This window comes from Colius striatus, chromosome 1 (genome assembly GCF_028858725.1).
Source record: "Colius striatus isolate bColStr4 chromosome 1, bColStr4.1.hap1, whole genome shotgun sequence".
Lineage (NCBI taxonomy): Eukaryota > Metazoa > Chordata > Aves > Coliiformes > Coliidae > Colius > Colius striatus.
Genome location: NC_084759.1, coordinates 76724608 through 76736909, shown reverse-complemented (window position 1 = coordinate 76736909; position 12302 = coordinate 76724608). Strand labels below are relative to the sequence as shown.

Sequence of the window (12302 nt, the reverse complement as noted above, 5' to 3'; positions counted from 1 at the left end):
GTTTATTTCCATATACTCTGGGTACTGGGAGTTAAGTCCACTCCAGCTTGTTCTTGGGCACTGAGTGAGATGATCACACAACTGCCACCCACGAGCTGGTCCACGACAGTGAGTGTAATGCCTTCATGTCTTTCACTGTGAATCAAAAGCCTCTCTCCTGCCTGGTGTTTTGGCATACTGGATGCAGATGGCTGTAGTTGTAGTAGTCATCTTTACAGTGCATTTCTGCTACTGATGAAAATCAAGGATGCCTTAGACTAGCTGCCTCCTGTTTGAGGGCCAGTCAGTAGGAGACAGTCCTGAGATCCCTCCCTGTGCATTTTCCATAAGGCTGGAAGGTACTGAGCTTTGAGAATGAGGATGATGCACATAAAGTTAACTGGGTAGTGTCAATGAGAGATATTTGCCATGTGTATTTGCCTGTCTCTTTCTCCTGGCAGGAGTACCAATACATGGTGGGGGTATTATAGCACCAAGAGGGCCCCAGATTGCATTATCAGGAGGATCTGTAAAGCAATTCAGCCAGAGTCAGTGGAGTTATGAAGCCATCTAAGTAGCTTGCCCAGTTAAGTACTGCACAGAGTACTTGAGAGAAACTGAGATAAACACTCATCTTTCCCAGGCTCTCCTTCCTGCTATACATCCACAGCAAACCAGTCTGCTGTTGGTTAGTCAGATATGGATTTGTGGTGCAAGCCTGGGAATTGTTTACATGCATATAGTGCTCTCGGAATAGAAACTAGTTGTTAAAGAAGAGAACTCTGAAACTGTGTTGACCACCAGTAAGTCCTTTGACTCTTCTCCTGAAGGAATCAGCAAGTAAGTCAACTACACGGTAGACAGCAATGTCAGTACAGGAAATATGGGAAAAATATATGGAAACTTGGTCTAAACATTGGGCATTTACATGCTTGACGTGCTTTTTTTTGTCTTTTTTAGTGTAAGTGAGCATTTCAAATGACAATGAAGTCATTCTCAGATCATGTTTCTTAGAGGTAGTTGCTAATTTGCAATCACTGACTACATAGACTTAAAGATCATTTATTTCTAGCCCGTTACTTTGCAGACACTCACAATTAATTTTCCCATCCCATTTTCTTGCACAGTCACTCAGTGTCACAAGATTCTTTGCACTCAGATTTTGATTTGACTGCCTTGAACCATGAAGGCAATTTTTGTCACCTTGTTATTCACACTTTCACTCTCATTTTCAGTAGCCCATTGTAGTAGCTGGGCCGTTCTATAAGTGAACCCTTGCCTCCAGAAAAAGTTTTAACATTCTGGCAGTTTCAAAGAAGACAAAATTAGGACTGCCATATTTTTACATCCTGGGCAGGAAGGTGATGCTAATGAGTAATTGACTGTCAGTGAGTGTTTGACTTTCTTGAGTACTGCAACTGCTGTAGCGTTTTTTAAGTTTGCTCTGAACATTGCTTAATTTAGAAGAAAATTAGTGCTTGAAGGAAGAATAGTCTTTTGGGATGTTTTTGAAATATATTGTTTCCGAATGCTTTATGGATTGTATTTCTCAAAGTTTTTTATCATTGTTTTCTATCATTTTATCATGTTTGTGACATGATTTTTTACAGTATTTTATAATTGTAAATTGAATCAGGTTTTCAGATGAAAAGACAACTCCTGATGCAGTACTATAAAGCTAGCAACAATAGAAAGAGAACTATAATACTGCAGTGAGTCAAAACACACAAATTGTAATAAATGTAATAAACTTTAGTGAATCAAAACACAGAGACTTAATGTTACAACTTGTATGGTTTGAAATCAAGGAACAAATTCTGATTGCCTGCTTTAACCGCCTAAGTCAGATTTACTGACTGCACCCAGAGGTGTACAGTTCAGCAGACAGATTTTGGGCATCAGAATTAAGCACTGATGTTCCCTGGATAGCCAGCAGAAAGCAATGGGCCCTAACAAATCATGTCTGTAGAGTTACTCAGTGCTCCTGCACAACGTCCAACTCACTGCAGAACCATTATCTTTGTGTGGGAGTAAAAAGAAGTATAGGGAAAAAAAAGGAATTAAATTCTATTTTAAGGCAAGTCTAGGGAAATGCCATTTCCTCTACCTTTGATCTTTTTGGCAGCAAATTCTCTAGTTGTTTATCATAAATTGTATTATTCTAGATAATAGCTAGCTCTGAAATCTTTTTTGTTCATTTTAAAATTAATTGATAAACCACTTCAAATGTGGGAATAAAGTTAGCTTTAATCTGAGGATCTAAAAGGATCACTGTCAAAATGATTTTTCAGCTGTAAGGAGAACATTCTTTTCAGGGGTGTATCTGAAATAGAAATTGGTATAATGCATTACAGAAATATTAAATAAATTTCATACTGAGTATTAGGCTATTTCAGTAAAAAAAACCCCAAAAAATCCTTCTAAAACATTCAGTCACCTTTTTTGTGCTTTACTGAATCTCTGAAGACTAGATATTCCCCAAATAAAAATTTTATGATCAGTTCTATAATATGCACTGCCTGAAAAGCTGGGGTTTGGGAACAGGGACATCAGACAGATTGAATGTCCAACTTCATTAAAATAAAACTTTGAAGTCAGGTATTTGAGAGGTTCACAACTATAGAAATTAGCAATTCTTTTCCATCAAAAATCTTTTGCTGTGATGAGCTTTTATATAACAGTACACATATGACCAAATAAATTATTGTCCACTTTGTTGTTATTTACCTTTTCATTAATATATTGTCATGAATTTCAGTTCTTCCAGTTTATGCAGGTGTATGGCTTTTTCCTAAAAAATACAGCAACTATGAATTAAATATGAATGGCAATCAGTCATTGAAGGCATCTTTCCTTTATCTTCATCTTTATGATCCTCAAAAATTGCAGTGGAGAATCCTTATTTAATGTATAAAAATAACATCTAATAGCTGGAAAGTGTTTAAAGTTCCTTTCAATTGCAGGTTACAAGATAATCATCTTGTGGGAACATGCCTCAGCATTTCCATGTATTCACAGTTGACAAAATTAAATGTCTCCTTTAATTCTTTTGGCAGTTGAAGAGAGGTGATTGAAACCCTTTGTTATATGACCTTCAACATTAAGTGATCACATCTGTTGAGTAGTTTTTGAAGGATGTAGTATAGCTTTGGGTAATTATCTAGAAGCTCTTTTTTTTTTCCATTAACTTGTAGGCATAGCACTGTCTCCAAAGTTTATTATCAGACTTAAGAGTTGCAAATGATGTTATCAAAGTCCAAGCTGCTTGATTATAGCATACTTGTAATATTATCAAATACTCCTACTGCAGTTTCCTTGCTGTCTTGAAATAATGAAGCAGATAATGGATTTCACATGTCATAGTAATGGAAACCTGTCAGGAACATTTTCAAGCATTAATGACTGTGGGCATAACGTGACCTTTAACTGTTTTTGTCTGAAGGAGAAACATGTGGCTTTTGCCCTGAGCAGTTACATGAATGTTGCAAACAGTACCAATTAATTTGCTGATAACACTGATGTGGTTTATATGAATGTCTACACATCATGGATTTATTTAGTCGTTTCTCCAGAAGCTATCTTTGACTTTGTTCACAAGAAAAAAGGTTTCAGTTTTACTCTTCAGATCTTATTATGTTAGAATTATTTTTAGGTCTGCTGTGATGCAAGCTATCTTTTATCTGACAATCTATTGCAAACAAATGAGAAACAACTTCTGCATCCACTACAGGAAGCCTTATGGCAGCTACTGCAGTATGTACTGCTCTGTGCAAATAATTTTCTTATGTGTTCCATGAAACGCAAAATCCTTTCATCTTTGGGATAGAACACTACTACTAAAGGAATTGCCACACTCATAATTTATGCCACAATGTTGATTCATTCAACAAAAAACAAGTAAATATCAGCATATCTGGTTCCATCTCAGACCATGTTCATTGTGTTTAGTCTGTATTGTTTGCATATTGAGCAAATAATCTTTAGATATTATGCCTTCCACAAGCAGTACTTTTGTTTCCCTGCCAAATGACTGCACATGCAAGAAATGCCTAGCTGTACTTTTTTAGGTGGACTCAGTTTGTGCCACTTACATATTTCAAGTATGTGTATGTGTAAACCATTTGTTTGAGGCTAAACACAGAATTTGATTTTGATAAAACTTATCTTTCATCTTCTTGATCTTCAGTAAGCATAGTGCAACTTCAGAGAGTTGGAGTGAGTCCAGAAAAATATTTGTTTCATTTTTCTGCCTCATTGTGATGAAGTTCTTCAGGCATCCTGAGATCACAGTCAGCATCCAATACACAACTGAGGAAACTTTGCCCTCTCTTTGAAACTCCCAGAGTCTTTGTCCTAGGTGTGAAAGAAAGTTTGGTTTTATGAAGTCCTTATTCTGTTATTTCCTCAGCACCTCCAAAGCCACTAAGAAAGACATTTTTATGTCAAAGCTGAAGTCCACATACAGGTCTCAGAATACGTTTCATAACTGTTGTAGTGGTGCAAGCAATATTCATTCAAAGATATGGAATCTAGGTAATGCACATGCAGAGACATACAAGGACAACTTAGTACAACCAACAAAGTTGACTCAAAGCCACCCTTCCTCTGCTAGCTACTTCCTTATATGCTGCTTCTGCCCATGTGATCACCCAGGGCCCAATTGATTAACTTGCAGCACCTGTTTCTGATAATTCGAAGTAGTTTGCCAGCTGCATTAACTTGTCCCTACCATCTTTATTCAAGCTGGCTGGTCCAAGCCACATTTGTGCCTACACATAACACAAACCAGTTCTACAAAGTACAAGCATTCCTTATTACATTGCTATTGTAAACTTTCCAGACATTCCCAGAATTGCTTGCCCTTTCCTGAGCTGTGTGCAAAATGCAAAAATACTATGTTTCAACAAAAAATGTCTCAAGCATCCCTATTTTGCTTCATAGGTACAGTTCAAGGTGTTGAACTTTTGTAGTTGTTTTTTTCTTAAATAGCTTAGGTTCATATAGGCTGAATTCTTCAAGGTCCCTTCATGTTTATCTATCAAATTCTATTCAATTGTTTTGGATGTCTCCTTCTTCATACAAAAAAATCAAACAAAGAGCATCACAAAGCTAACCAAGAGGAAAATGAGTGTATGCACATTTAACTGAGCATTGCCTGAATCAGGGCAATGCCCCATGGACATCTCTGTCCTCTTGGGATTTAGATAGTTAGGTACTTCCAGAAGAGATCAGAAGACAGAAGAAGATGATCTTGTCTTCCACAGTGCTGTAATCTGACTTCTCAGAAAAGGTGGAACTTGGATTCTAGATCCTACTCAAATGTGTATGTAGACATGTGTGTGTCCATGGGCAAGCATGGCACGGGGTGGCAACTCCCAGTTTGTGGGAGAAGTTCTGCTTTACCATCCTGCTCCCGGGGATAGCAGATACTCTCCATCCTTTTGCTGAAGTTTGAAGGGACATGAAGGGACTTGCAACAAAGATATTTCAATTTTGTGAGAAGGATCCTTACTGTGTGGCCACTGTCTATTGCAAAATGAAAACTCTTCTTTCACATCTCTTGTGGGGTAATGTAGGCCTGCAATACAGCAGGCAGCCATTTGTTCCTCAAGGTCAGTACATGATGTGAAGTTTCTTAAGTGTTAATGGGTCATTCTTTTTGTTCTTTCAGTATCACTTGGTAACATCATCTGTTAATGGTGAACATGAAATGCTTACAAAACTACAAAAGGATTTTTTCTAAAGAGTGATTTGTATGACTCAGACACTGATGACAAACAAGACATTTTACATACTTTATTAGTAGTGAAAATATTCCACTTACAATTTGCGTGGCTCCATCAAGATGGAAAAAAAGCTCCTCCCTCTTATTTGTTGGGTAGATTGAGTATCTACACGCTAAGCAGGAAGTTAGAATGATGTCATCAGAAGTAGTAACATCCTCTTAAATACTGCTTTATGTTCTTGTGGAGTAGAAGAAATGAATAGTAAGAGTAGCCTTGAAAAAAATCTTTAAGGAATAAAAGCATGTAGGATTTGTAAAAAAGCTAGACAAATAATACTTTAAAAACCCTGTCCTTGAATTACAAAATAGAGTAGTGCTACACTCAAAGCATGTATTAAAAATCCTTTTTTAAGCATTTTCATTTAAAAAAAAAATGTACTCTGCATCCTGCACATGTCAGCTTTTCTGTTTGCATTGCTGCATTACATTCAAAGCACAGTTTTTATAGTTTGGGGTTTTTTAACAAAGAAAATGATACAAAAATACACTAGTAATAAGGCAAATATTAAAAACAGGTTTAAATCCAATACACACAAATATCCATTATTTGGTATCTTCTGGGCATAGACCAGAAATTAGTGTTACGTTGTCCACTCCAATTTCTCCAGTTTTGCCCTTTCCACGTTCTGATTCAAAAGTGACCTGTCAAAAGAAAAGAGATGTATTAATAATGAAAAATGTAGTTTATCCAACCATTTAGCAATGCTCAACATTAATTAGTTATAATGCTGTATCTGAGGAATGCTGTATCACCACACAGGATTTAAGGGCTTAAATCCTTACAGTTTTTAAGACTTTCCGTGTATTATCTGAACTAGGTGGATAATCCTCCACACAGATTTACAATGCCAAATGGATTTCTTTAATAAGATTACTTAATTTCATTGTACAGAGAAAATGCAAATTGAGTGAAATCTTATTATAGTAATGCAGTTTAATCATGGTATGTGATGTTAGCTTACTCCTTTTCTTGAAGACATTGCAACTGTTCATTTTTTATCTATTTAGATCCTTAGTTTTGGGGTATATATACTGTAGTTACTCCTATATATAGTATGCCTATGTATGTATATTATATATCTATGTTTTTATTTTATAGTCTGATTCTCATTTATGTAAAGACTTTTCTACATCATTCTGGCAGCACAAAGAACCTTGAAAAGGGCTCTCATTTAATTTATATCCACAATATTCAATTACACAGTTGAAGCCTTTACACAGCACTGAAAATGTTCAGTTATATAAAGGAAAATGAGACCCTAGAATTTCAAGGAGAAACTTGCTGCAGCCGTGATTGAGACAGTTTTCAGACACATATCAGTGCACAGTGTTCCCTGTTGGCTCATATGTCCTGTTCCTAGGGTGATTGCCTGCCCTTGATTATACATGGTGTCGTGTTTTGCATTAATTTTCTGGTTTAGTGTGGTTTGAGAGTGTCCTCTTCTATGAAACGGGGAGAATTTTCATTTTTACAGGAATATATGTAGATTTCTGTTGCATGAGGTATTAAACAGAGCTGTTCATTGATTGTGTTAGTTTATCATCCGATGGAGTTTTCACATGACAGGATTACTGGCATCAGTGTTGTAACCAACAGGGATAATTCTGTTCTGAAATTACAGATAACTTTTCTGCTTCCTAAAATCTGTGCTTCTGTGTCTCATTTCAGACAAGCTTTTCAATTGCCAGTTACGCAAAACCTATGAAACAGTTGGTGGAACACCTGAGGACCTGAAATTAAGCTGTTGATGATGGTATTTGGTTTATAAATTGTGTGGTACTTACACTGTTGGTTGTTTCGGCCCCCTGAAATATTTCTATTTTACCAGTTCTCCACCTTTCATCTTTCCCATGATTCTGCTCCCAGATAGGAGCATTTTTTTTGTTTGTCAGGAACACTCGGAGTTTCCCCACTCTCTCGCCAGCAAGCCGATAACTGAACATCAGGCAGTAGCTGCTCTTTGGTTTGAGGTCGGTGAGGAGAAGTTTTAGACGCCCCATATCCTTCTTGTGCCCCACAAAGGCTGGAACCGCCATGTAGTACCCATCTCCTTGTAACAAACAAACAAACAAAATAGAAAATGCACCTTTAATGGACTCATGTTATTCATTAGCAAACTAAATGCATATTTAAAGAACTTAAAATTGGACTGAGGAAAACAGAAGGGAGTGTAGTTCACAGCTTGCACTGTTGGAAGTCACATCAGTGTACAGAGGAGATGAGCTCATATTTCACTGGCAAGTACAGTCATTCTTCTTTGCACTATCTTTCAAAGGGAAAATCATCTCAGTTTTTCACATCAAAAGCTTGAAACATTCTGCTGTGCTTCTGTGGACAGATCATTTCCAGTACTTGAGCTAGCTCAATACTCTCTCCACTGTCCTCTGCAGTGATAACAAACTCAGAACTGATAGGTTATTCCACAAATATTGGAAGACCAATAGAAAGACAGACACACAAAGTGATAAAAGCATAAAACATCTGGGCCTATAAATAAAGTCATAATCAGCAGATAAAAGTTTGGGGAGACAAGGTAAGGTCAGGGTAAGGTCTTCCTTACAGCACAGAGAATTGACTTGGGAAAAAGGACCTATATAGAGCAGAAGAAGAAGGAATAACGAAGAAGGATTGGGATGGAAAGACTGTGAGGGAAAAGGGAGAGAATGTGTGTGTAGGAACTGGAGTAAATTGCCTGCAGGATCTGCAGGATCCAACAGTCCCCACTGCAGCAATTTCTGCAACATTTCCTGTGTCAGAGGGGAAGAGACATCCATTCAAACAAGTTTCTTCAGCTATACCTCTTTATACACGCACCTCTTTATATACTCAAAGCAGTATACTATGTACATATGAACAGTATATATGAACAGTTACATTCTAATATTCTCATCTTTTGATTCATATGTGTTGAAATATGTTGCTGATTACCAGTTGCCACTAGGTGTTTAAAAAAAATTATTTCCACTCCCAACATTCTCTGCCTTCTATTTTCTTTCACAAAGATAACCCACTGATAGGAAAGCTAATACTTGATTCTGTTTTCCCCTCTCTCACCCTTTTTTTGGAGGAGGTGAGCCATCAAATAAAAAAAAACATAGCTAGAGGATAGATACTTAAAATACCTTTATCTCGGTCAGCAAGATTCCAGTCAAAGTCATCATCAGCATCTTGTTTCCAGTCACAGACCCCTCGACTGAAGCTGCAATCAACTGGAAAAAAATTGGCAATAAAGACTCAGAGATAAGAGAAGCACTATATCTTAAGTACTGATAAAAACAATTTGCTCTTTATTCACTTGGTTATTAATAAATAGGTAATTCTAAAATTATCTACAGCCTGAGTTCAGATAGTGTTGACCTACATTAAATTGCAAAAATTCATGTGTGTCTTCTTGCTGATAATTTTCCATCTATATATGAGTTTACTGCTGTGACTTCTGTATACTGAGTGCCTGCTGATTGCCAGGTAGAGGTGGAGATGTTAGTTTTGAACTCTACCATCATAAATGCTTTGGGGCCTGCAAACTTTAGAGCTTTGCTCTCTTCATTTGTTACACTGCTGTAGTTGCAATCGTTTGAGATGCCCATAGTCCAGTTCTACCCACTGGAAGGGAGAGGCTGGCCTCCCATGAGAGGAATCTTTTATGTCAGTGCTTCACACTCATACTACTGCTTTTTTCTGTGGCTGTCATAAGCAGATTCTTACAGTCAGCTTCATGATTCTGTCTGTGACAAGAAAGCTGTTTCCTACCAGAAGAGAGGAGGAGAGGGCCTTTGATCTGCCTTCACACCTGTTTTTGCAATCTGTCATAGTTCCCACCAGGCAGTGGAGTTTTGTGTTTGAAAGCATGTGAAGCAGTTTCCTAAGGCATGGCAGAAGATTAAGTTGTGTACATAAAGGGACAGATCTTGAACCTGGTACACTCCCCTGATTGCTTTTGCAACAATTTTTTAATGTGAGAAAGAATGGGTAGTATCATCTTACTCTGATATCCATAGGACTTACTGATAAGTCTATCATGAATTCATGGGCAGGCTATTTAAGATTCAAGATAAATATTTATTCAGCCTTGTTCAGGGAAAACTCCTACTAACTTCTGACAGAGGACCAGGAGAATATGGCTGAAGTACATTGCCATTACTGTTGCAAGTAACATAGCTTCATTTTATAGACAATAGAAATGACTTTGTTTTTTCACGACTATGAAATAAATCAAGTGAAATTCAATTGCAAGTCAAGTTTCAATGTGAGTGAACTTCCTATATATGGCTTATGAACATCTAAAGTATGTTTGAAAAGGACATAAAACCAGCTTCTCAATCTGGAACTGGAAAAATAATTTGGCTAGGTACTGTCTCCAACATGCTCACCAAACCTTAGTTTTATGTTAAAGGTTTTTAAACGGGTTCTGACTTGGCTAATAATAGGTTGCCATGAAAACACACAATACACAGGAAAATAAATACAATTGAAAAAATATAGTCTACCTTCTTGCTCTGGTCTTGACACTGGAACTTTCCTCTGCACCAGGAGAGGGCCAAAGGCAGCTGCTTCTTTCACCTTAGAAACTAGAGAAAATAACTTGTCAAGTGCCAAGCTATCACAAGAACAGAAAATTGAACTTTATTCCTTTATACCAATTGCCGTCATTTATTTGAATAACTCAATATATGTGGTTTTTACTCCACCACCAAACTCACATTCCTAACCCCAGTTAGATACTAACTTTAAATTCTAAATTGTGCTTAACTGCTGTTTTCCACAGCACTGTGCCTTCTAAGATGTGGCCAACGGAGCTACAAGATTCACAAGGTCCTAAGACGTTGAACATGATCGTTCTTTGGCACAGCAATCTGCTTTCTCACTACAAAACGTCAGCTAATGATCACGGTACCTGAACTCTACCAGACAGCAAAGACAACAACTCAGCTTCTTGGCAACACATAGCCAACTGCAGCCTCAAAAAATGGGTAATATCAGGGACTTTGTAAAAGCCATCAATGTTGGTGGATCGAAGACCCACAGCTCTGTATTCAGATAAGTAATAGCTGGTACTGCTGTCACAGAAGCACCTGGAAATTATTCTTCTGAGGCTGGATTCTCTGCTGCTATACATGTTCTCCTGCAAACCCAATCAGCTCTGCTGTCTGTTGGGAAGGGAGGGCACAGTGATTGCCCTACCTATTCCTCACCCTCCCTGCAACAGCTGGCATGCATAGTGGGATTCTACAGGGATAGGTTCTGGGGCCAGTCTCGTTCAACATCTCCATCAACGACCTGGATGAGGGGACTGAGGGTACTCTCAGCAAGTTAGTTGGTGACACCAAACTGGGAGGACTGGCTGATTCCCCAGAAGGCTGTGCTGCCATTCAGCGGGATCCTGACCAGCTTGAGAGTTGGGCAGAGAGGAACCTCATGAAGTTCAAGACAGACGAGTGCAGAGTCCTGCATCTGGGAAGGAACAATCCCATGTACCAGTACAGGCTGGAGATTGACCTGCTGGAGAGCAGCTCTGCAGAGAGAGACCTGGGACAATAACCATGAGCCAACAATGTGCCCTCGTGGCCAAGAAGGCCAGTGGCATCCTGGGATGCATTAAGAACAATGTAGCCAGCAGGTCTAGGGAGGTTCTTCTCCCCCTTTACTCTGCCCTGATGAGGCCACATCTGGAGTCTTGTATCAATTTTGGGCTCCCCAGCTCAAGAGAGACAGAGAACCTCTGGAGAGGGTCCAGTGCAGGGTAATTAAGGTGATCAGGGGACTGAAGCATCTTCCTTATGAGGAAAGGCTGCAGGAACTGGGGCTGTTTGGTCTAGAGAAGAGGAGACTGAAGGGAGATCTTATTAACATTTACAAATATCTAAAGGGTGAGTATCAGGAGGTTGGGACATCCCTTTTTCTGTTGTACCTTGCAACAGGACAAGGGGTAATGGGATGAAGCTGGAACACAAAAAGTTCCACTTAAACATAAGAAAAAACTATTTTACTGTGAGAGTGATAGAGCCCTGGCACAGGCTGCCCAGGGGAAGGTGTGGAGTCTCCTCTGGAGGCTTTCAAAGCCCGCCTAGATGATCTCTAAAGGTCCCTTCCCACCCCTACCATTCTATGATTCTATGATTCTCTAAGATACTGGCCTAAAGGAGGCAGTTACTCAAGTAGTACTATCTTCCAGCAGCAAACTCAGAGATCAAGGCAAAACTTCTGTCTGATGAGCTACAAAGATACAGAAGCTTGCAAACTCTTATTTACTGAAAGTAATACTCTATAATACTCTAAAATATTTTTTAAGAATTGTGATTAAGCTTCTTTTGTACTATTGAAGAGATTAGCAGAGAAATGTACTCGCTAATAAAACCCCACAGTCTCAATTTCTCTGTGCAGAGCTTGTGTAAGTAAATTATCACCCATGAGACAGGGGAAAGATCTGCTCTCACTGGCTGAGGAACACGTGTGGATGATAACTATGATATATACATACACACCTATGATAATGGGAAGAGCTTAAATGTGTCATTTTAGAGGAGGAGTGGGAGAGGA

General features: G+C 38.5%; 1 protein-coding gene across 2 annotated transcripts in view; it reads right to left on the bottom strand.

Moving 5' to 3' along the window:
• Nucleotides 1-4139: 4139 nt before the first annotated feature.
• The window catches only part of EGFL6 (EGF like domain multiple 6), a 43201-nt gene continuing 35038 nt past the window's right edge, over nucleotides 4140-12302 (bottom strand). Inside the window, exons 9-13 of one of the 2 annotated variants that reach the window (XR_009818032.1) lie at nucleotides 10253-10333; nucleotides 8888-8974; nucleotides 7550-7815; nucleotides 5804-6406; nucleotides 4140-4332 (exon numbers count right to left, since the gene is read on the bottom strand). Coding sequence is in view for 1 of the 2 variants with exons in the window: in XM_061988554.1 (XP_061844538.1) it covers nucleotides 6308-6406; nucleotides 7550-7815; nucleotides 8888-8974; nucleotides 10253-10333 (533 nt within the window). In the remaining variant the exon portion in view is untranslated. Of the gene's footprint in view, nucleotides 4333-5761; nucleotides 6407-7549; nucleotides 7816-8887; nucleotides 8975-10252; nucleotides 10334-12302 lie in introns of those variants that run through there. The other variant, XM_061988554.1, reaches the window with a different exon arrangement.